Genomic DNA, 25341 nt, shown 5'->3' with positions numbered 1-25341 from the left:
ACACAGCTATTCACTCACACTGCATATCATATTGCAGTAAATCCTTCAAAATCAGACAAGAATTTGTCAGTTTGCAAAACATTATCTTTCAAACAAAGATTTAAAAAGACTGCCAGCCACATGCTCACATTTTTGTTTTTTGTTTTCGGTACTTATTCTTAATAAACTGGAAATTACTCTTAAAGGCTGATAGGTTATTGAAGTAGAATAACCATAATGGAACACAGTGTTTACTTTTTGGTTAAAAAGTCAGTGAACAAGTTACAAGAGAAAATCCTACTATCTTACAACATGAATCCCATGAGCATTTTAGTACAGATCAGCTGAAAATAATCATTACATCAGTGACATTATGCTTTCAGTTTACTTCAGAAAAGATACTTTCAGAACTAACCTTGAGCTTCCAGCTCAGATTCATCCACTGCTTCCCACTTCGAAGGGGCAACTTTAAATATAGGCTCATTCTTTTTTGAGTCTTCAGTTGTATCCACTGGTGGAGAAAGAGACACAGAAAAATAACTTAGAAACCTTCTCAGAAGTTGAAACCTAAAAGTACTAAGATAACAGTCAGAAGTAAACAATGAAGCAGATTATACAATATTGGTATTTGCAAAGTAAAGAAATCTGGGTTTAGATCCTGCTGTGTAACATCAGAAAACACCTCCTGTGTTTCTGAAGCAATTACTATCTAAAGACAGTAGAGCATATTGAAATTAATCAACATTTTACAAAGCTACATGCCAGATCAATTCTAGGCTGTATTTCTAAAAACTACGCAGGAAAAAAAGATCCAAGACTGAAGAATCAATCTGAAAGTAGAAACATTTCGTACAAGGAACTCCATCAAGATCATCATCCAGAGATTTAATTGGGACTCCATCCAGATCATCAATAGGAGCAGCATCAATAGGAATTCCATCCACATCTTCTAGGGGAGCACCATCGAGCTCTTCCTCAATGGGAGCACCATCAAGATCATCTGGTACTTCCTGAAAGCAAATAATAGGTCATTTCAAGTACAAATCTATATTGCTTTTCTTTACTTCTCCAATATCAAATAATTTCTTTTTAAAGAAGCACTTTTATAAATATCAAAATCTCCAAAATATCTACTTCAACAATTTTTGCTATGCAGTATAGTTGCTTATTGTAGTGGAAATAACACAACGATATCTTCCTATAAAAAATTATAGGCAAGAATTTTAATTTGTCCAAAATGTACTGGAAGCTTTCCAATACCTATATTCAAAAGAAGAGTTAGTAAGTTGAGGTTTAGCTCAAAATCAGACAATTAGAGTCAGAGAAATCATACTTCCTTGATATCAGTTTCCCAAGGCCGCTAGAATGAGTGACACAACAGACCATTTAGCAGGAACACTGATTTAAGGAACACATAAATCATAAATACATAAAACAAATCCTAAATACAGCTGTGTATTCTAACCTGTTAGGTACAGGCACTGTCCTTCATATGTGCGTGTTGGCCCTGCTTTTCCACTCCAAGAAATCAGCTTTAGTTAAATTATACTGCAGGCGTCCCTCCCACTGCTCTGAGAGGCACCTTTCTACACAGTTACAATGCCTGAAACTCCACTCAGAATTCAAAGACAGGTATTACAAAATAAACAGTATTTGCTTCTGAAAATATGTTACACCTCTATTTAGGAGCAAAGACTTGGAAGAAACAAAGGCTTATTCACCCTAAAAGAGAGAGTAAAATAATCCTTGCCAGCTCTATTTTATATTAATATTTTATATTACATTTTTTCCCTGCCATCTTTGAGCCTCACTCCTGAGGTCACTTACCTCTGTTTCTTTATCTTCCATGATATTTACAAGTCCCAAGAAAATATTCTGTAGTTTGATCAGAAATGGTTCTGGATAGATTGCCCAGTCTTCCCATGCTCGGAAGCACGTCATCACCCGTTGCTAGAAGCAAGTGGAAAAAATCAATGCTAAAACATTTGTATTGAGAAATTTTATGTGATGGGAAAAAGACCACAGAGAACTACTACTGTAGAAAACTATTCTTAAGAAGTTCCATACTGAAGTATATTACAATGATGCCATGCTGGGGAATACTATTTTTTACAAAAATACATACATAGGAACTACATTTTAAGAAATCTCACTTGGGTTTCATTTTCCCTTTAAATTCCTGTTACATTATCCATTTTGGCTGTTGCCAGTTCTACCCCGATAGTAAATTTTTTTCTGCCCCAATGTTCAAAGAGGTGCCTCTACCAAATCTAAGAGAAGGTATCTGTTTGTAAAATAAAATAACTGAAGTTAACATTGGCTTATACATATTATTGAACTTTAACTGTGTTTCTACTTTCATTTTATTCAGCCTGGAGAAGAGAAGGCTCTGGGGAGACCTTAGAGCCCCCTCCAGCACCCAAAGGGGCTAAAAGACACCTGGAGAAGGATTTCTTACGAGGGCAGGTAGTGACAAAAAAACAAAAAAAAGGGGGGGAATAATGGCTTTAAAGAGAAAGAGGGTTGTCTTAGATTAGCCATTATCAAGAAATTCTTTAGTGTGAAGGCGCTGTGGCAATGGCACAGGTTGCTCAGGGAAGCTGTGGCTACCCCACCCCTGAAGCGTTCAAGGCCAGGCTGGATGGAGTTCTGAGCAACCGGTTCAGTGAAAGGTACCCCGCCCTGGCAGGGGGTTGGAACAGGTGATCTTTTAAAGTCCCTTCCAAAGCAAATAATTTTATCTTTTTCCTTTTCAAAAAGCATATTTGAAAAGATATGTTTCAGTTCAAGTTTAACACACTACATGTAACTGAAGATGCAGCTGTATTAAAAAATCTGCCTCTCTTTACCATATAATTTAATGAAGTTTTAAAATAGCAGATAACTAAAATTGATTCTCAATCTACAGCAACTGAGAGCAGGAGGACAACCAGGATGATCTTAATTCAGACAAACTAACTACTCTGTAAACTATGTATTTAAAGCTTCTGACTGAAAAACAAAAAGAAAAAAAGTGCAGAGGCATCATGAAAAGAGAAGGAAAGGGGTCGAGCATGAGAAGCAGAGAGCATTTGACTTAAAAAAACACTTTCAAGTACCCATGGTCAGACTGCTTATCAGAACTCTAAAATAAAGCCTGACACAAAAAAACTGTTTAGAAGTAACTTTATGCTGTTCTGCCCAGGAACTTCTTTCCCACACTAAGCACTTCCACACAAGTTCACTTCTGAAATCGAAATACAGATGGCCCTGAACAGTAAGAAAGCTAGAAAGCCTTGTTTGCAATTCAGGTGATAGATGTGATATCCTCTCAAATCCACAACTGTACATCTGCTGGTACACTTCAGCTGGCAGATGCTCACTTCCTTCCTTAATTGCAAGGCTATCCTTGCAAAAGAGAAAACTTTTCAAAGCCTAAATAGGGACCTTGATGTCTAAGCCATCTATGATAGTATGCTATCTCTTGTGCAGGAACATCTACTTATGTGACTTCTATGTCATGTAAATAACAATGAAATACATACCTTGAAATTTTCAGACTGTAAATGGCCTTGTATTGTACGGTAAGTAGCATTGAGATCAGAGAATATCTGACATAATTTTGTTTCAAAACTAGAATTAAACATATACATTTCTTTAGTTAAACTTCGTAACATATGTTTTCTGGACATACACAATTTATGAAAATACCTGGGACACAGGACTCAAAAGCACAAGGTTCTGATCCTTATAGTAGCCATGAACTGAACTATAAAGCAAATATGATTACTATATATTAAATCACCTTGGACAACAACAGAACTGTGAAGGGAGATCTTCACATCTGCTGCAGTCTCTTTATACACCCTGGAAAGATTGGAGGACGATAAAAGGAGTTTTACAACCTTAAATAGAATGAAAGAATTGTCTAAAAATTCAATCTGTATTTTAAAAAATTCTTAGTTATAGTTGTATTATAATTTATTCAGTGAGGGCCTCAATGAAAGCACAGTGAGCAACAGTTGCCTGGCTTCCCTTGAGCTTCTCACAATGTGCAAAAAATAAACCAGCACAACACAGACACACTGCAACAGAAAACATCAATTGCAATCACTAGTTTTGTAACATGCTGACTATTTCCCACCATGCTGCCCTAACATCAGAGAGACTCCAGGAACTAGACACAAACATTTAATATGACAAAGATACTGTCCCATGGACATTTTTCCTAAATTCTTCTTAGCACCTTAGAAATAAAATACGTAATATCCCCTTATACCTTATTCAAGGTTTATGGAAAGTTACACCACCCCCATTTAATAAAAATAAATCTGTTAAAAAATGTACTACTTTGCTTGAACTATCTGCTATACCATATCTTGAATAATATCTACAGCTCTTTCTGTCAAGAGGCACATGAGGTATTCTCACCTTTATGGAGTTCCATGCAAATGGTCCCTTGCATAGGGCACATACATTTTTTGCATTACCAACATGCTACATCTTACATATTTTCATGCAAACAGATATAAATACCATCAGTCTGTAATAGCAGTAGCACAGAAAAGTCTGAATTTCCGACAACCACATTTATCCAGAGATGAACATACAGAGATGAATATAAGAGGGTTTTTTTTTAACAGCCAGTCACCTAAAATATACTTACAATTTTCTATAGTAGGAAGCATTGGCAACTTTAGCTGAAGAGTTGTATAACACATCCGACACTAGATACAATCTTGCGATCTACAATAAAAACGGTCACATTAAGGTAAATCCAATCTAAATTCTTCTGAAAATAAAGACATTTTCACAGAAAGAATACAAGACAGTTTACACTATCTGGAAGTACCTAATTAGAATTAAGTGTAGCACAGCTATATTATTAATAAATATGTTAAGAGGCAACTAGCCTCCTGTTATGCTGTAGGGTACTAACTAGTGTAATGCATCACCACACCACTACAAAGGAGAATCATGGCATTCCTGTTTTAATTGTCTCATTTGAACAGATCATTTCACTGTTCTTAATTTCACAGTAAGGCAGAATATTACTTACAAGCAACTTCAGAAAGAATAAAAAATATGTAACAAAATTCCAAAGGAAGAGATGATACTTGAATTCAAGTCCACACTTCAATACAAAATCTCAACACTACCTAAAACTTATGAAATAATGCTTGTAAATTACATGCACATGCTACTAAGTGAGCTCTTCCCCCAAAATACAAGACTATAGAAAATCTCCCCACCTTCTTAGGAAGAGGAGTCTTGAGGATGGACAATGACTCTGTAATGCAGTCCACAATTTCTTCAGCAGCTTCAGCATTATTTAGACAGAAAACCATTGCATCACCAATGTCGTTCTTCCGAGGTGTTAACCCACGCAGAATTTCCTCTAGTTTGTCCCTCTGTCTGAAATACCAAGAATTTTAATACTTTCAATATGAAATGAAAAGTACTTTCATGAATTTCCATTTTAAAATGCTTTTTTGTTTTTCTATCTTTAAGAGAAATGCAATTTCCAGTATTTTTATATTCTTTTGCCTGAGTTCTTTAAGTGGTTCATGAATTTATGTGTCCATATTATATAAAGTGCAAAAAATTCTCACTCAAGTCTTGATTACACACAGAAATCATGGAAAAATACCTGAGAAATACTTAATTAAGCACATCAGTATCTCTAATAAAGTAATTCTCTTTCTGGATTTAGTTTAGGTCTAAACCAAATGGATAAATCTAAAGCATGCAAGTAATTTCTGCTACAGAATAAGAAACACTAGATTCAGAAAGCTAGTAAATAAACAATTGCTTCACATTTTTCCTGACCTCCATATGAGAGAACTTTTTTTAAAAAGAATTTCTTTTTGAGCCTTTCCAAAAGAAAGTATAAGAAACAAACCGTGTATTAAAACCTACAGAAGCATGACTGTTGCGGTAATTATGATGAGAAGAATAAAACAAAAAAAATTCCACACATTAGTAACACATTTGTAACAACAGCAGCAAAATTAGGAAAAGCAGGTTTCTATTTCCAGTACCAGAGCCACCCCCAGTACACTGACACTTCACAGTAAAGAACTCTGATAATCTCTCTCTTCCTGTTTATTAACAAGAGCTCCCAATTTTATTTTCTGATGAACAGCATCAGTAAGTTTAAGATACAGCAACGGTTTAGTTTGTGAGGTCGTAACGATGTTGAGAAAGATGCTACATATCCTCAGCTACAAACAGCAGCAGAAAATGGGGGAAAACTCTCATCTTCCTAATTCCTTTCAAATTAAGGGTTAATAACACTGGAATGAAAGGTTCAGTGATGACAAATCTAACCAAATCAAGGATGCATTTAGCAACAAGTATGATCAGAAGCACTGAGGTGAAGAGACACTTACTCAGACACACACATAATACTATGACAAGTATGACAACTCAGGGGATGACACATTAGAGCTACAAAAACACAACGGGCAAACCCAGGCAGCCCAGCTATCAAGGCAGCACCATCCATCAGTGGTGGTACATACTCTTCCTTAAGTGCACCCTTCTTGTTCGGTTCCTCCACAAACGCTTCCGTTTCTTGCTCTTCTGACATCCCATGCAAGTATGGATTCAATGGTGGTGGCCTCCAGAAGGATCCATTTTTGAACATACGGAAATCTTCTGTCCTCCACTTGGTTGGAGCATCCCCCTATGAAAAAAAACAGAAGTATTTTTACTTTGGTGTTATTTTACTTCACTATGCTTGAAGCTATGAACTATCACTAAAATTCTACTTGCCTGAAGAATTGAATAAAGCTTCCATCTATAATACACATGGGCTGGAGTCTGGTTTTCAAATAAAAACCTAAACCAAAGAGCAAAGAAAAGACACAGAGAATATTACAAATCTTGAACTGACACAAATTGAAAGGAAGCAATAAAACCCCCCCCCTGTTCAGAATCCCACCTCAGCCGCAGAGAGAAGACAAGGAGCTAAAATCATGTACACCCACAGCATAGTTAGGCAGAACATGTGCAACTGCTCCACACACTCATACACACACACACATATGCAATCTGCAGAGAGCAGAGCTCCCCAAAGGCAGAGCACTGCTCAGAACATAACAGCAGAACAAACAGGGTCAGAAAGAACAACTGTGCAACCTCACAGCAAAGCAGAAGAATCATCAGTGCAAAGAGTCACTACAGGAGCAACTGCAACCTCAGCACAAGTGATGCAGGAGCTTGCAGTTGCACAGGGAGGTCATCAAAAACTAAATGACCTGAAGTTGTCCACCAGTAAATTGTCTGGCAGAACACTGGCAACATCTGATGGAGGATGTGGGAGACAAGCAGCCCATTTTTAACAGTCAGGATATTTTCACCTGCTTGTCTTCTAACTTTACATATAAAAATCATAATGAAGCACTTCAAAATTACTGCAAACAAAACACTGCTAAAAAGTCATTTAGCACTCCCCTCAAAACCTTTTTTGAGAGACTGAATTTCACAAGAAATTTAGAAACTGGTCCTTTTGTATTCCATTAAGGACAAGTACTCAAAATTCTCAAAACTTCCCTATGTCAGCTGAAGTTTAATTCTATTTTAATTGACACAGAAGAAAAATTACTCCCAGCTCTTGCTAAAGGTTAAAAACTAGGCTCCAGGAAGAGTGGACCTCACATTGAGTTTGTTTGGGGGAGGAGGGAGATTTTTTCTTTTTTTAAAACATATGCTACTGCTTCAACTGATTGAGAATCCCTCAAAAAGCATGTGTTAAATGGCATTTATTTAAATATATAGAAATTAATTACATTGTGTGTATGTGCACTATTTTACTTATTTATATGTACACATTAGTAACAATTGTAATAAAAGTGCATTTGTCCATATAAAAGGATAGACACAGCAGAAGGTAGTATTTTGAGAATGCAAAATATTAACAACAGTGAAAACAGCTGGTGTTATTTGCAAGTGAAGCAATGTAATAAGCACCTGAACATTGGGTTGTTGATTTCTCGGTTCATGATCATGGCTTCGAACATGGGCCCTTCCCGAACCACAAACTCTATCATTCGATGTATCAAAGCGAGCAAATTCCTACAACAACAACACAGTTAAAGAAAAATTGATTCAGACCTAACACTATATAAAACTACACTCCACCTAAGATACTACAACTGTGCAGGAGATTATTTTGCTGTATTGTTAAGAAATCTGCATAAAAGGTAAGGCAACATAGAACATATTATAGCTTTGCATCACAGACACGGGCATTCTAAAAATCAAACCATGCCTAGCAGTGGTGGAGTGAGAATTTAAGAGACCTCCTTCCTGAATTTCCATGTCTTAGCCTACAACCATACCTTGCTTAGCAGAAACCTGACAGACAAATATGGGCACCTGAGCACCAAAGTACAAATAGCTATCAAAAACTAAGCCCTTATCTACATTGTCTAGAAGTAAGACTGAAGTGTTAGCTGAAGTTCCAAAGGGGAACAAGTGGCTGAATATTTTGCTCAAAATAAAACACACATACTTCTGAATGTTCAATAGAATTCAGCTTTCAAGCTATTCAAGTATGAAAGGAAAAGCAAATAGCCTTCTTGATGCAAAACAGGGCAATGTATTTATTAAATTTAGATCATATCTTTTTGGTCAGGACTTGACTACTGGCACAGAACAAAACTGTCCATTCTTTTGTGTCATACCATCCCGTGTTCACTCCCTCAGACACACAACAGAACTAAATCACAATTTAAAAAAAATAAAAATCTGTATCTCTTCATTCAGCACTACATCCTGAGACAGGCAAGAAGTGGATGTGAAGTGCACATTTTTCAATGCAGAGTCACTTCTAAGCATGCTAACAGGAGACAGCCAGAAAAGCTTTATCAAAAATAGTGATAGCCAGTTTCCATCCCTCTGGGGCTTTAGGGAAACAGTGTCCTAAGTTTTTAAAATAGATTGCCTACATATAGCAAAAGCTTCACAGCACGTGTCCTTTGAATGTGATGCAAGCCAAAAAAAATACAGATTTTTGCATTTTTAAATTTCTTTTCTTAGATGCAACAAATGAATATTGGGTTTTTACATGTAATTCATTAAATTTCCACGCAGCACTTTTTTAATGACTAAAATTCCATAAATGTTATATTGTAAAGTTGCAGAATTTTCTATTACTTCTTAGCAGCGAGGTGACTATTTTCTACCATGAGTATTCCAAGTTCTGCCACAGATATAATGCACTAGATCAAAAAAAAATTCAACTTAAAAAATAGCAATAATAAAATAGTAATAGAATCCTATCCCAGCCATCAGAAAGTGCTCTTTTAAGCCATCTAGCACTCAATCTACATTTGTCTCAAATATTACACAAATAAAACTAAACAGCTACTAGTTCAATTTTCCTGTCTGCTTTTTATAACCAGAAACACTGCAAAGAGGACGTAGTTTTAACAATTCTGTAGCCATTTTATTTACAGCAGTGTTCTGAAAGTCTGAACAGCCAGACTCCTGTTATATGAACTGTATTTGAAAACATCAGCAAGAAAGAAATCTACAATAGCTTTCAAGCCTCTGAGCTATTACAGCATTCATTTATTTTAAGGCAAATCCAGCATGATCACTTCTGGCTTCCTGCAAATCATCATTGGTTTTCATCTAATTTTTCTTTCATCAAGTAAAATCAAGTTGTGTAAGAGCAGCTTATGCTTGAAGAAGAACATCTGCTTCATAAGACCTCCAATGTATGAAAATAGATTCAGCTCATCCTATATCTGAAAGAGGTTGTTACAGGCATTTTGGTATGCAAGATGTGACTACTTGGAAGTGAATTTCTCAGAAAAAATAATTGATTATACATACTGAAGGTTTGCTGTTTACTAAGAAGAAAGAGATGTTAAAAATAGCATTGAAATTTTTAAACCAAAGGAGAATAATTAAACGTATTATCCCACTGAAGTCCAAGTTTTTGCATGACGGGATGCACTGAGTAAGGAACGGTCTGAGCAATTGTCATTGGCAACTTCCAAAATCATCAGGAGAAGAATTATTAGAAGTGTTTTCAAATACAATTCATTTAACATGAGTTCTTATCATACAGGCTTTTAAAATGCTACAGTAAATAAAATGGACATGAAAAAATAAATATTTTTCTCTGACAGCTACTCTGTGAGCACTGTACAGTTTTACAAGTACTTGTTCTACTACTCAATGTTTCTCAAATCAAGACTCCTCCTGGTTGGTCGCCCCAATTATTCAAGTTTCTACCCAACAAAAATTGTACCGTCCTAAAATTCCATCAAAAATACAGTACATTGGAGCATGTACTGACAAGTTTGTTAATGCACTATAACCAGCTCACAAATCTCCTTCTGCCCCCTCCCCCCACGCGAAAAAAAGAAAAAAGGGACTTTGTGACAATTAAAACAGTGTAGTAAAAAACCGATAGTGCATTATTTTAAAAGGTCATTTAGCTTAAGTTGGCCAACAAAAAAAGGTTTTTCAGTTATAATAAAACCACATTTATTGGAGCCGATCGTACCAATGTCTGGTCAAAAACTGTATACTTTCCCAATCCATCCCATGATGTTTTCCTGGTCCCCCGCTGCCGCAGACAGTTCAGCTGGTGTTGCTCACCAAGGCCAATGTCAAAGAGAATTTGGTAATCTTTTGTGCTTCTTTACTTTTAAAACAGTGTTGTGTTCCTATGTTTGGGAAAAGGCTTTAGCTTAACTGAGCAAGAGTATACCTAGACTAGTGTGAAGGTAGGAACAGTGACAGGGACCAAAATGGAAAAATATCCTTGCAATAATACAAAAGTATCTTTTTCAGTGACAAAAAATATTAATTGCTACATTAAAAAAATTAGCAGAAATCAAAACTGAACTGGTTCCAACTGAACTGGTTATAAAATGTACAAGTAAAAAAAAAAAAAAAAAAAGAAAAGAAAAAAAGGAAAAAAAAAACAAGAAAAAAAGAAAAAAACCGCACAGCTGCATCCCCATATGCAGAGGTTTATGTCAGGACTTAGGCTGCATCTGTAACACAGTGTTTCACCCTAGCATTCACTCACAAAATTACCCTGCATCTCTTTCGAGGGATCAAATTAAATGCAAAAGATAATTACTTAAGTCTACCCTCAAAAAAACCCCCCAAAATAGTTAATAAGACAAGAATAGTTAGACTGTAAACCACACACATTTCTTTTAAGTGTTATAAAATAACCATTGCTCAGTCAAGCCATTACCTTTTCCACAACATCACCATTTTTCTTTAAAATTCCGAAGGGGAAATTTTCTATATTTAGATCAGTAATAATAAAGAAAAACATGTACCTTTCTGTTGGGATAACCACTTTGACTATGGCTTGCGACAGAGTCTGTATATGAAGTCACATCAGATAATAAACATAGAATATGTGAGTATTGTTAACAAGTAACAAGCAAAAATATACATATGCAATGAAAATACTACACATCTATCACAAACTTTGCAGGCAATCACTGCTGTGAAGTTATAACAAAGCAATTACACAAAATTCAAATGGTTGTGTCAGTGAACCATGAAGGTTCACCAATTGCAAAGTATCAGAACATTCCTGTCAGAATGTACATTGAGGCACTGAATAGGAACTATGCGGAATATATAAGAAAGGAGCTCTTACGTTTATGAAAAGATTCTAAACTATTTGACTTGGATCACGTTGGTATTACTTTATTCCCAAGTCTTACAAAAAACAGCCCTGGCATTTAAGTGTCATTCAAAGGATAAATAAATTCTTACAAATGTAAATCAAGTTGGTTTGTGATTTCAAGATACTTACCCTTTTATCAGCTAATATTCCACAAAAAGAAAAGTTTGAAAACTGACTCCATAAGTAGCATAAAATACTTACTCAATGTCCAGATTAATTACCTTCTACACAAAATACATCAACTCTTCTAGGGTAAAAATAATGCTACCCAAATTAAAACGTAGGATTTTCTATAAGGAAAACAATTTAGATACTGCAATTTGGCAGCCAAGAAAAGGGGGGGACGTAGGAGAAAAAAATCCAGGGAGCCTGGAGGGGGAAAATGATAGCCAGATTTTAAGCAGCACTAAATTAACCAAGAGCCAATATACTGTACCCTAACACAGACATGAAACAGAGCTTCAGGAATTAAGTAGGTTCCCTTGGGCTACAGCAGGGAGCCAGAGAATTTGCAGACTAAGGGCTGCCAAAGTCAGCCTGAACAATGCAAATCTATGAAGCCATTGAAATACTGTCACTGATGTAGTATTTAACAATGAGATACGGCCCAGGGTACTGTAAGTTACCTTCTCAAAATCCTCCTTGTTTTTTGGTGGTGGTAACATTGGAGCATTAGGATTCTTCAACCTCTCCCTAGGCTGGGCATTGAAAGGCAGTCCTGACGGGGGCGGTGGCAGGGTGTGCTCCATCATGGAAGGCGGAATGTAGATGGGATGTGGTGGGATAGGTACAGCTTTGCCCCAGCCCAGCTTCATTTCAAACGACATTATCATCTTGCCTGAAAAAGTGAAAAAAACCCCTTCAATACCATGATGTTATAAACTGGTTCTGCATCACTTGAGATTTCTCCTTGCTAAGTGCAACACTGAAGTTTGCCTGCCACCGTTTACCTTTTGCTTACATTATTGATTACTGTTATTACATCTATCGGACTACAACATAGGCAAATGAAGGCCTATTATACAAAATGTTTTATTAGTCTTCCCCCAATGTCTGTCTTCAGGACACTACAGTACACAATTACTATTGTTTGACAACATTCAGTTGCCAGTAGAACAGTCAAGTGTAAACTCACTGCCAGCCTGGTATCAACTGGAGTTACAGAATACATCTCACTTGTCTGATAAAACCTGAAAATGTGCTTACAGTCTGCAAAGATAATTACAGCCCTGAACTGAGAAATCTGTTTACCATTTAAATTCTTCAATGCTCTTTCAGCATCTCTTCTGTTCATAAAGGCAACAAAGCCACAATTTCTTTCTCTTGCTCTTTCTTCATCAGTTCTTGGCCACATAATTTTAACACTCGCTAATGGTCCAAAGCGGCCAAATTCTTGACATAACATCTCTTCATTCATCTACATGAAAAAGAAGCAAAAATTAACATTTTGCCACTGTATTTCTGTGACAGCTGTTTGTATTACTGTCCAAATGCCAAAATCATAATTTTTTTAGTTTCTTGACATAACGCAACTCCACTGATAGCCCCCCGATGCAATCTACTGCAGAAACAAGAATGTAAAAAACTGCACTTTTAACTGAGCACACTCAAATGTTGAGATATGATCCACCTTGCTTAGGGATATCAGTGGAAAAAGAATTTTAACTGAGCTAGAGACTGGTAGTCTAAACTTTAACTTTTCAGCGTTATGTTCAGAGCCCTTATTCCAATGAATATTGAAAAAAAATTTGTCTGGGCCCAAACATGACAACACTGCACTCCTTGGCTCCAAACTTACCTGAGGATTGATGTTTCCCAGATACAAATTTGTTGTGCTTGGATCTCCAACATCATGTGACCCTGGTGCATAATCATCCAGTACTAAAATAAAGGAAAACAACAAACAAAAAAAAGAAGTCATAATCTCTGTTATGCATTTAAATGACAACATTAAATTGAATAAGAAAAGAATCTGTATTACCACCAGATGATCTGTTTCTTCTTGAAGGAGCATCCACTGAATATAGAGAAGAGAAATACGTACAATTTAGTCTACAAATCTTGTAGCCCAGACAAACTTATAAAATAACATCTACTTACTTGAACGCCGCTGCCCATCTGAATCAGACTGGGGTGGTTCAAAACGACTCAATCTACCTTTTGTTTTGTGTCTTTCATCACGCTCCTCTTGGATTCTAAGAAGGAAGTGTAAAGTCAGCAACAACTTAAAACCATTACGAAGTTTTTATTCTAAAATTTTGAATTGAAAACAATTATGAGAATTTTTAATATGAAACAATGAGTTCATTACAACTTCCAAGTTGCCAGTATGTCTGAACTTCTGTTTCATTAACTGGAATATATCTACCAGAATTATTCCAGCTGCATGCTTCCTCATTCATATTGTCAGGGTATTTCATTCTCAAACAAAACTGGAATTACAACTGTGCTCTGAAAAGTGACTCCAATTCCACATCCAACTGCCAGAGCTCCACAGACCACTCAGGTGACTTTTCAAGATGCACACAACTCCTCAGTGTCAATTTATCCTTCCAGCTTTTCTAAGCCTTACTCAGAGGCACAGCCACATGACGATTTCCAGATTAAACTGGATTTCATCTCAGATTCTAACTCTGAGGACAGTACTCACAAGAAACTGTTTGTTCCCCTGCAGTCTGGCCTTAAATCCTGATATGAAGATACTGAATCCCAGGAGTACAAGACTGTCCCTTCAACTCATTTACACCAACTAAGGATCTATGCAGCAGTGAGGCTCAGGCACTCCTCACAAAAGCCACATATGGCTTTAGAATGTTGTACCTACTGCTTTCTAATACATAGAGATTCACTTGTTTTCCATCACTAGCACCAGGATAAACAGATGGCACTCAGCTGCACTCATACATGGGCTGCTCTTTGTTGTATTACAACACATACGGAAGTGAAACAATCTGCTTTTTCAATCATTATCCAGCTTGCTTTTAATACTATGTAAGTTGAAGTTTCTAGACTAGAATTACAACTCTTATTTCTGCATTATACAAAAGCTCAACCTCCTCCTACAAATTCCTATGGATACAGTTTAGAAACACTGACAAAGCTCACTCTTTCCAAGAGTGATTGACATTTCATACTGTCACCAATCTCTCTGCACCAGTACACCCCTGTAGTGGGTAAATTTTGGCAGTGGGGGCTACAGGGGTGGCCTCTGTGAGAAGCTGTCAGAAGCTTCCCCCATGGCTGATGAAGCCAGCACCAGCCAGCTCCAAGATGGACCCAACAACGGCCAAGCCCATCAGCAATGGCAGTAATTAAGCCTAACTAACCTATTTTAAGCTAATTAGTTATACCATTTCACAAGCATCTGAGGGAGAAAAAAAAATAAAAACCTTCCCTGGGAAACAACTTAGTGAGAACGATCTTAAATACTGGCAAGGCAAAAACCTTGGATTTTGTTTGTTTACAGTAAAAACTAGCCAACTTACTGCTTTAATTCTTCTTTAAAAAGTTCCAAATTACTCTTTTTCTTTTCTTTCTCTCCTTTCTTCAAAGGCTAAAATTAAAGATATATAAAACAACATTTCAGAAGACAAAATGAATGGAATTAAAAATCACATAACAAAACTTTAGATAATTTCCATGCATATTTTACCCACAGCTTTCAAACCAAGTAACTACAGGAGGAAAAAACAATGAAAAAAAACCAAAACAACAACCAAACAGACTCAAAACATTCAGACTGAGCGCTATCAAACACAAAGCTAGAAAATAAAAATTTGGAATAGTTGAAAAAAAAATTGTTACTTCTCATTCTCACAATGCAGCACGTATGATCAAACACTCTCTCTACTACATACACATTTAAAATAACTGTGAGGTATTTTGTCACTTTGTTCCATTTGGAAACTAGGATGCTGACTACCCCCCTAGCAAACCATCATGCTCTAATGAATTTGATAGATGTGTGTGCATATATATGTAAATTATTTTACATATATATTTTCAATTATTTTATCCACAAACATTCTCCTTGAAAAGAATTTCCTTCTCTTGCTTCCCTTTGGATGTAAATATAGTCTGAAAAAACAGTTACTTTAAATAGTTTAAGATCCTCAGGAAAAACTCTTGAATGATGAAGAATACGGATACTGCAATACTACTTTTTTTTTTTAACAGTAATACATGTTCCTTAACTAACTCATGTGAAATATTATCTTCAACAACATTGTTTTTATATAATCAAATTTAAATGAAAACGTTTCCAATAGGCAGACATACAAAATACTTGTGTTACACACTACAGCTTTGGAAAAACTGGACTTCCTACTCACCCCAGGCAAAGTTGTTTGTTTGTTTTTGTTTTTGGGGAGGGTCTGCCAAATAAATAAAATCATTTTTACCTCATTATCTTCAATCACCATTGGACATGGCAAGTGAGTAAACTGATTGCATTACTTCACAAGTATTTATGAAAAATTTGAAAAGCAGTAATAGTCTTACAGTACAAACACTTGCATATGACAGAACAGAGCTCAGAAAAATAAAAAAATGCTACAATTCATTTCTGTATATGTAGAGCTTTACATACAATGAAAATCAAAACTACCATCCAGTAGTACCCCACTGGTCCAACACTGACATTTGTTTAAAGCTGGAGGGAGGTTATGATGGAACTGCCCACAATTATCACATTACATTCATTTCCCACCCTAACAGGCAGCATCTTACATGTTTCACTTAAGCTTTAAAATTGTAGTAAGCTCTATTAAAAGACTTTTAAGACATCCAAGACATTCATTACACATACACAGTAGTAACAGTAATCATATGCAATTATCACTTGACTTGAAAACTGCTGGTTCATATTTCTAATATTTTTATTACTTTTTATGACGAACCTTGGTTAAAAAAAAACCAAAAAAACAACCCAAAAACAAAACAAAGAAAACCTTCCGTCAAATCATGCAGAAGACAAAAAAAATTAAATAAAACAAGGTGTTCAGCTTCTGAACTGTGCAAGTTCTGGAACTCCAAGAGGGACTTCTAAAGGAACTTCTCAAACTTCACACCCCCCAAAAAAAAACCCAAACCAAAACAAACAAACAAACTCAAAGAACCCTATAAAGAATAACTTGGATCAACACAAAGGACAATTTATTTTTTGGTTTAAAGTTAAAAAAATAAAATCAAAAACAGATAGTAGCAACAGAAATTGAGAATTGCTTCTAAAACCAGAAATTCTCAGGACTGAAGAAGCTATTAATTTGCAACAGTCACTAAACCAATATCCATGAGAAGTCTGTCCACCTTAGCAGGAACACAATAAAAGGGCAGTGCAGCACCAGGTGTATTGTGTCACATACAGGGCTCCTGGGCCTCTGCATTTCATCACCTTTGTATCTGCTGCTGGTTCAGGAAACTCCAAATGTCCACCTTCTCTCAGATGTGACACATGCAGATAAAACTACTCTGCAAGAACTCATGGCCCTTTTTCTAAGCATTTCTAAATACATCAGGATGGAGTTAAGATTCAAGTGAGAAACTTACAGGCTTTTTGGTTTCTATCATTAGGAGGGATGGAGGTTTCTCATTAGATGGCTGACTTGGTTGATTTTTTTGATCTGAGAATCGTGACGAAGGTTTATAGATTTTACCCCGTTTTTCATCTGTTTCATGCTCCTCTGAAATTAAAGACAAGTTGAAAGCAAATTTTATTAACTCATGCTGCACAACACTGTTCATTAGAAAGAATGTTGATTTTTAGTCCCGGTCATTCAATGCAATATATTACTTCATTTTTAAAAAGCTGACAATACCAATTTTACATAATTTAACATCTTTTAATATGAAGAAAAAGAACACGGATTAGGTAGTCTAAACCAAGGCATTTTTTCTTCTTATAGTTAAAGCACAAATCACACCACTGCCTACCTCAATCAAAGCATAAAGTAGATTTTAGCATCAAGTTTTCTTTCTGCTTCTAATGTAACACACTAATTTTAAAATGCAATTCAAAGCCAATCTTCATCTTTACTCAAAGCCAAATGACCCACCACCTCCAAAAAAAGATTAGTTATACCTTTAGATGCATTAACGATTCCTCCTCTTACAAATGTTTTCACTTTATTACCATCACCTCCTTCAAAGGCAGCAAGGAATTCTTCATAAATTTCTGCAGCAGCCTTCTCATCCTCCTACACAGCAAATGTTCATCTATTTACTATCATCACAGAACAACTTTCACTAGACAGTTACTCTTAAATTAGCTATGTGACATTCATTTTTATTTTCTAGAGTTCAAGCTACAAACAGCATCAAAGGAGTTTCAATTTTAGATAATTCAAATTTCTGAGAAATGTGGGTAGAACACAACACATAACACACAAAGCCAGTGAGGTTGTGTGCGCCAATATGCTCCTTTCCAGGAGTTTACATGGCAATTTAACATTCAAAAGATGCCAAACAGAAAAGCTCAAATCAAAGGCTTATGAGCCTGGAGCTTTGTTAGCCTCAGCGTGAGAGAACAGTGCCCATTCCATCCCAGCCTTTACCATCCACCCACGTGGCTGAAGGAGATCAACAAGAGGATCACCCTTCTGTATTTCCCAGAGAACAAGCTGAATCAATGGCTTAAGCTGAGCACTATGGCTTAGCACTATCATGATCTCTAGGCCACTATGTCCAACAGCCCAGCAGGAGGTAAGCCATTGCAACACAATACAGGCTGTGTGCACGAATCTCAAACCCCAAAATTTTCAAAACTTCCACCTTACCAACAACCAGATATATATTTCCTAAAATTTGGTCATTCCAGAGTAATCTAAAATGCACTACCAAATTTTAAGGTTTATATTGGCTCCCAATACAGTCATTAGACAAAAAAAATGTTTTACAGAATTAACAGGGGCGTGTACTGAAACAAGTTCAAAAATGGCAGGTACTCTATGCAATAACTGAAATCCAATGATAAGAGAGGAAAGGAAGAACAGAAAATTACCTAAAGTGATGGCTGTCTCCATCCTGAGCAATGGATTATTGTAATTCCCTATTTCAGGAAGCCAAAGAACTTGATTTCTCACAGAGAAGGAAAGAGTAAGCCTCTCTGTATCATAATGCCATGGATGCCAAAAATACATTATACATGTAGAAGACAATTCACTTTCACTCATAGAGAGCTGTAATTACCAAAATTAAAATATCTGGTTGCAATCTAAAAGCAAAGTTATTTGAGTGCTGCATACAAAGTAAAATTCTCATTGTATACCATTACCTTCTTTTTTAATTCTTCTTGCTCTTTCTTACTCAGTGTCCGTTTGGCAGCACTCATTTTGCCAATACTGAATGCTTTAAGTTTACTTTCCATTAGAGGCTGCAAAGGGAGTGAGAAAACAGACATCAAACTGTTTACAAAACAATTAAAATAATGCTACTTTTGACCTTGGTCTAGACCAGTAACTCAAATAAAACAAAGAAAAGCCTTCCTGTACTGATCTGTGAAGTTTTCATTATCTAATACAACCAAAAAAAAAATATCTGTGTGGCTTTTTTTAAACAAACCATCCTTGGTTTAATGAGAAAGCATTTAATACACCATCCAAACATAGTTGAAATCTGAAGGACACTTGCTGTAAGAGCCTGGACATTTATCACTGTGCAGCGCTGCAGTTTCTAAAACTTCAGAAATACATGCTTCCATTACCGTTCTTCCCCTTACCCTCAAAAAAGCTTTTTTGACTATTTTGGCAAGAAAAATGTTTGTGCAAGGTTGGACAGGTAATGGAACTACCATATGGATGATAAATTTGCATTATACTTCAAGGTAAAAATTAATAGCTTTGCTGGAACAACAAAACGCGTTCTAGAGGTTTTCAGCTATTAAAAAACCTCACACAAGAACTTCACATTCATCTCCTAGACTATTTCTAATTTTTTTCCAAAACCCCAATGAAGGAAGTACTCCACATAACACTAATTTCTGGAGCACGGAAATGGAATTCTTAAGGCTCTATTCTGGTAGTTAACAGGCAGCAAAGCATTAAGAGAAGAAAGACAACAAGATGGAGAGCATGTTCCAAAGACATGGGCAACGGGAAGTTAAATGAGAGAAAAGATACTTCTCTGGAAACTGCTGCCTTAACACAGTAATTCATGAAGAATCAGCACAACAACAAAGCCCCAGAAGCTGTGAGTCTTGTTTTCAAAATATTTGTGATGCTCTTACACAGAGCAGACAGTGATGCTTAAAAGTATGATTTTTGCAATGACAGATCTTGAAAAAAATCAGCTCAATAAAACATCAAGACAAATAAGATGAACAACTTAAATGTCATACTATGAAAAATATTCTGATATGAACTAGAAAGGGTTTCCTCTAGAAATAATTTTCTTTGCAGAGAAAATTTTTTTTTTATTTCTAGTATCAGCTTTCTATTAAATTTTTTTTTCATAAAAAAGCACCATGAAAAACAAACTGTTTGAAATGTTTTCAATTTATAATCCCTGCTTAGCATCACTCTTAGATCTGTGCCAAGCATAGGACCAAGTAGTTCATACTTCCTTGAAACTGCTCCCTCTTCATCACTGAAAGTAAGGCTATCAGTGACAAATTTATGCAGTGTTCTCTGTGAAGTTATCTGGTTTGTGACACCATGTTTGTCAATGTGAGCTGCTGTGACAGGCTTATCAGGAGCTTTTAATTCATCTGTGTGTCTTTAAATTTAATAAAATCCCGTCTCCCAGTTGTCTGAAAAACAGCTTCTATTTCAATATGACAAACAATATACAACCTTGGCAAAACATGAGCACACAGCAATGGCACAGCAATGCAGGCAGAGCAAATACCACACTCCCAAGGCTTATCCTGTCATCAGAAAATAATCTCTGACAGTAATGTCACAGGATACCTGCAGATCAGCCACATGAATATTTGTTCCAGTGACATAAAGGAAGCAGCTGCAAGATAAAGAGTTCTGCCACTAAGAGCTGCTCAGTTTAGAAAGGGTCTCAGGGAAAAAAACCACCTGCCAACTGGCAGGAACAATATAAATATAAGATTGAACTAATTTATGCCTGCTAGTTAGATTCCAGCAGGCAAATATAACATTGTCATTAACCATATGCAGCTTCACAGAATTCCTAACAACAGAACTATACAGAACTTGAAAGCCTTCCTCCTTCAAAAAATGCAAGATACTGTGAAAAAGGTAAAGCAAATGACAGAAGCAAAGAGAAACTTGCAGCTGAGTAATCAAATCTCTGTATGAAAGCAAACTTCTGTTTAACCAGAACACTGCACTGACTGTAAGGTGGCACAAAGCACTAAAGTTCCAGTTCCATCAGTACAAAATACTCAGAAGAGATTTAAGAGTAATTGCCCAAATTGTAGCAAGTAAAAGAAATCAATAAAACAAGCTATTTCTCTATGAAAAGTTTCTGCTACCACAACTCGACTAATGCTCTTACAAGCAATTTAACAGCTGGTAATTGACTTCTGTATGTAGAAAATCAAATTGAAATCTTGAAGAAAATCCAAACCACAGAATGAATTGTCTGGTATTAACTCCCAGTTTGGCTCTTGCTGCCTGCTTTCATTTTAGCTCAGAAACAGGTAAGTCTTCATGCAACATACCAACCACACAACCAGGCAAAGGTCTCGTCACTGAGGGGATAAGGGGCAGGGGGACAGCAGGACCAGGTTATTCTTCTTACCTTTTCCTTTATCATATTCTATTAGAAAGAAAAATAAAGGATGGAATTAGGGCCACACTATCTCAGCCTTGAGAAGCCAACTGTATGTGAAAAGGCACTTGAATATCCCATGATTCCTAGGACTGACCACCTTGCATCCTCAAGCACTCCCCAGTATAAGAGACAAACCCATTCCGAGTCCTCGCAGAGCCTTTCTGTTCCAGTACCTATTATGGATGCAGTAGCATGCAGCACAGCTTCCTACATTGGTGCTTGTTTTGAAAGTTTCAAGAGTATTTTTAAACATGAAATCAATGGTTCATTTGCAAACACCTACAGGTTGCATACCCAATGCATCAGACTCTGCCTGTAGCAAGCAGGTTTCTTTAAAAACAGGCCTATTTTGAGTTTGTGGGTTTGGTTGGAATTTTCTGGTTTTTCGTTTAAGTGTTTTGGACTTACATGTGAATCAGCAGATCCAGTGGTATGTACTGCATCTGGCCCTCTGACCTGAGGAGAGACCGAGGAGGAGGTGAGGCACACAACAAGAAACAAACAACCTCTGGGAGGCTTTTCCCAGTTCTTGGAATGTGAATTTTCATATGTCAACATCCAAATACACAAGAACAAAGATACTTATAATGTATTTTAATGATCTATCTGACCTAGGTCACCTCAAGAACAATGTTAATATAAGGCAAATAAGGGACAGACCTAAAGATAGACCATTAAAAAAATCTGAATTTCCACAGCTGGATTTTATAAATACATCAGTAGTGGCACCACTAGGGAAAAAAGTAGGTTAGTTACATTGCATCTTCAAGAGTTGTCATTAGAGGCTGTCAAAGATTATATAAAGTGCATGATTACATTTGGCTTCCTATAAAATAACTTCCAAAACTGCTTTTACTATATTGTGCATAGATGGAATCTGGCCACCTCAAAAACCACACTTTGTGACCAGGTACTAATTGGTGTCATTACTTTAAACCCTAACTGAACTTGAACACCTAAACCAGCATATACACAAAATCAGGTTTTAAATGAGCTTAAGCGATGGAGAACACACTTTTAAATTACATAATGCCCAAATTCCAGAAAACCTGACGTAACATCAACTATTAAGATATTATTGCCTGATGCACAATTCATACCTTAATTGAAATTTAAGTCAAAGTAAACACATTTCCATTAGCTGAAGTCTGTTCATTAGTTACAGAACATTAGCATTTCTCCTCATTACCAGGAGTTTATAGTTTATACCAGAAATAGTAATATATGACGCTCATTTCCAATCTTTCAAAACCAACAAGCACCAAATACTACTCTAGAAGATCATTTACTAGGCCTTGCTTTTATTGTGCATCCTGCTTTTTCATCAGCTAAGACGGAGATATTTCTCTTTCAACAAGTGTTTTCCTATATTATACAATAAAATCAATTTAGAAAAAATAGTCTTCAACAGAAACCAGAATTAAGTGCACAAAGGTAGAGTGCAACACAGAGATATAGCCCTTGCAAGGGAGAAGCAAAAGGCTTCTACGAATATGTTTGGAGGTTTTCTAAAGAAAGATAAACAGGGCAGGGAAAAAATGGGGGAAAAAATCATGCTTTACACTCAAAGGCCTCCCAAATCCCCTTCCTTGCAGCACTGTACATGACTCACAAGCCCATCTTTGCACAGAAGCTAATAACAAGCTGAGTTCACAGGCAGCAGTAGCAGTTCATTAGAATACACATGGAAGCAGGTATCTCAAGCATCTTTTATTAACGCCACTTCCTGCAAACTTCTCCTCCTGTGTACTTGATGCTGGATTTTTTTGTGATCCCAAACTGCCTGCGGCACTCAGATCAGTCATCTGTTATGCACAGGTCTCCAGACTGCACAAACGTAGCCTAAGGAAAGCTGTCCTCCCCTCAAAACTTCATGAATGTGTAGCCCAACATGCCACAGACAAAAGACATAACACTGTGCAAATTCCAGAGCATGGGAACAGCATTCCTCCTGCTGCCAGCTGCCCCCCTGCGGCAACCAGCACAGCAGCTGCAATTCCAGCCTTCCAACAAACAATCTGAGAGCTACAGCTCAAAAAATCAAACTTAAAGGTGGAGTGATACAGTGCTGTCTGCCTTGGTGTACTGATCCAGGAAAGGAGCTTGTCTGGCAACAGCAGAAAGGAATGGCCACTTCCTGATTCTCCACATCTGTTTCATTTATGGAAGTTTTAGATAGTGACAGCTCCCAACAGGGGTGGTGCTGAAGCTGCTCACAGGGAGGACAGAAACAAAGCATTACACAGAGTAACAGTGGGAATGCTCAGTACAGTGACAGATTATCCTGAGGAAGAACATAAAAAAAAGCAAGACACTAAATCTGCTTCTCCAGCAGCAAGCAGATGATACTGCTCAGAAAGGCTGCAGTGCATGGTAACACACAGAGATTCTGTGGGAGTCCAGTGGCACTCCTCAACCCACCAACAGAGACCATGGCACTGTGGAGCCACTCTGAACATTAGCTGAGCAGCAGAATATCTATTAAGGGTCCACTCAGAAAACTTCTAAAAGCAATTTTAGCTTTCAGACCAACTGTACCCCACAATAACTAGCAGCTTTGGAGAGCCATGTCATCTTCCTCCCTCAACAATTCTCATTTTTAAGGTCTTCTCTTTCCTATGTATAAATTTAGTTCTACCTTTGATACTGCTCCTGACCAACCAAGCAACTGTTCTGACAAAACAGAACAGATGAAAAGGTTCTTGACAAAATTACACATTGCTATCTGCCAGTTGCTAAACAACAGTTATTTTAAAAAACCACAAATTCTCACAGCACTGCACTTTGCATCCATCTGTACTGCCTTGACAAAAGGGGCCATTTTGTTTCCTTAAGAGTCAGACCAGCTGCTCTGACTCAGCGGAATCGGTGTCTTTCTAACAGAGGGAAACATTTTAGAAGATGTTGCCCACCTGTGTAGAAATCTAGAGCAGTATTATTTTTTCTGTTCTCATCACATCAAGTAGCTCAACTGAACTTAATTGCTGAAAGAAAGACACACAAAGCTCTGCTCTGCACATGATGAGATGTGAGGACAGCTCCATCATGCTCAAAATGCCAACAGAAAAAATGCAGTGAATCCAACTTTCAGTAACTGCCAGCACAGACAATTCACAAATGCCTTCTTGCCCCCAATTCATTGCATAGCTGCCCGAAAACTATCTTTTTTTTTTTTCCTGAACCAGACTATTTTAGAGCTGGATCAATTTTTCCATCACTTTCACACTGCACATTTGTCAAAGCATGTGCCACCATAGCTGAAGTGTCAGCAGCCTGCATTAAAATACAGCCCTGTCAAACCTCAGTCCTGGAGGTCAGGTCACCCAAAGCTTCACTTCAGAGTCCAGCCAACTTCACTCAACCTCCAAGAGAAAAACCACAAACTTCAAAGGACCATACAAATGAGACTTATGACAAACTTCCATGAAAATGCCAAAGCAGAGACACCTCTGAAATCCTGATCTTTACATTTTCTTCTAGCTTCATGGAAGCTTCCAAGGAAAAAAGAGAAGAAAACAGCTCTTTGGAATCTTCCTTCCTGCCCACAGCTCACATGGCCACAAATCCAGCTCTTCACAGTTTCTCCAGACTTAAAAATCTCTATGTAAAACTGGCATGATTGTGTTATTTCACAAGTATTTAACATATACTGTATACAATAAATATTTTTTAAATTAATACTGATGCCATTTAGTGAAACAAAGAGCAACAAAAGCTGCCAACAACCCAGGAAACAATTTGTGGTCCTCTAAATGCTGAATGGTATTTTTACAACAGTAATTGCTACAACTTAAAACATAAATGAAAGCCCTGTCCTTGAAAGAAGCAATAGCTGCAGGGTGAAATGTTTAAAAGAAACTCTGATGAAAGCCACTCCTGCCCTATTTCAACACCTTCCATTGATCCTGCCTCCACAGCGGTCACACTGAACTCCAGCACTGTTCCTGGTCTAGCTGATCACTCAC

At 36.9% G+C, this 25341-nt stretch overlaps 1 protein-coding gene across 7 annotated transcripts in view; it reads right to left on the bottom strand.

Moving 5' to 3' along the window:
• The window catches only part of U2SURP (U2 snRNP associated SURP domain containing), a 43103-nt gene that overhangs the window by 13380 nt on the left and 4382 nt on the right, over window positions 1-25341 (bottom strand). For 3 of the 7 annotated variants that reach the window (XM_084212691.1, XM_084212693.1, XM_084212688.1), the window contains exons 2-22: window positions 21785-21832; window positions 21344-21361; window positions 18906-19004; window positions 17715-17829; window positions 17183-17316; window positions 15121-15188; window positions 13736-13830; window positions 13617-13652; window positions 13434-13516; window positions 12887-13052; window positions 12262-12473; window positions 11277-11320; window positions 7933-8037; window positions 6736-6802; window positions 6483-6646; window positions 5211-5373; window positions 4625-4704; window positions 3504-3591; window positions 1807-1929; window positions 833-989; window positions 395-490 (exon numbers count right to left, since the gene is read on the bottom strand). In XM_084212691.1, the coding sequence (XP_084068817.1) occupies window positions 395-490; window positions 833-989; window positions 1807-1929; window positions 3504-3591; window positions 4625-4704; window positions 5211-5373; window positions 6483-6646; window positions 6736-6802; window positions 7933-8037; window positions 11277-11320; window positions 12262-12473; window positions 12887-13052; window positions 13434-13516; window positions 13617-13652; window positions 13736-13830; window positions 15121-15188; window positions 17183-17316; window positions 17715-17829; window positions 18906-19004; window positions 21344-21358 (2110 nt within the window). In that variant the 5' untranslated portion in view covers window positions 21359-21361; window positions 21785-21832. Of the gene's footprint in view, window positions 1-394; window positions 491-832; window positions 990-1806; window positions 1930-3503; window positions 3592-4624; window positions 4705-5210; window positions 5374-6482; window positions 6647-6735; window positions 6803-7932; window positions 8038-11276; window positions 11321-12261; window positions 12474-12886; window positions 13053-13433; window positions 13517-13616; window positions 13653-13735; window positions 13831-15120; window positions 15189-17182; window positions 17317-17714; window positions 17830-18905; window positions 19005-21343; window positions 21362-21784; window positions 21833-25341 lie in introns of those variants that run through there. The other 4 variants (XM_084212692.1, XM_084212690.1, XM_084212689.1 and 1 more) reach the window with 3 other exon arrangements.

The sequence above is a fragment of the Fringilla coelebs genome (genome assembly GCF_963513975.1).
Source record: "Fringilla coelebs genome assembly, chromosome: 10".
In the NCBI taxonomy this organism is placed as follows: domain Eukaryota; kingdom Metazoa; phylum Chordata; class Aves; order Passeriformes; family Fringillidae; genus Fringilla; species Fringilla coelebs.
The sequence above is the reverse complement of the archived record's forward strand: the minus strand, read 5'-3'. Positions and strand labels throughout refer to the sequence as shown.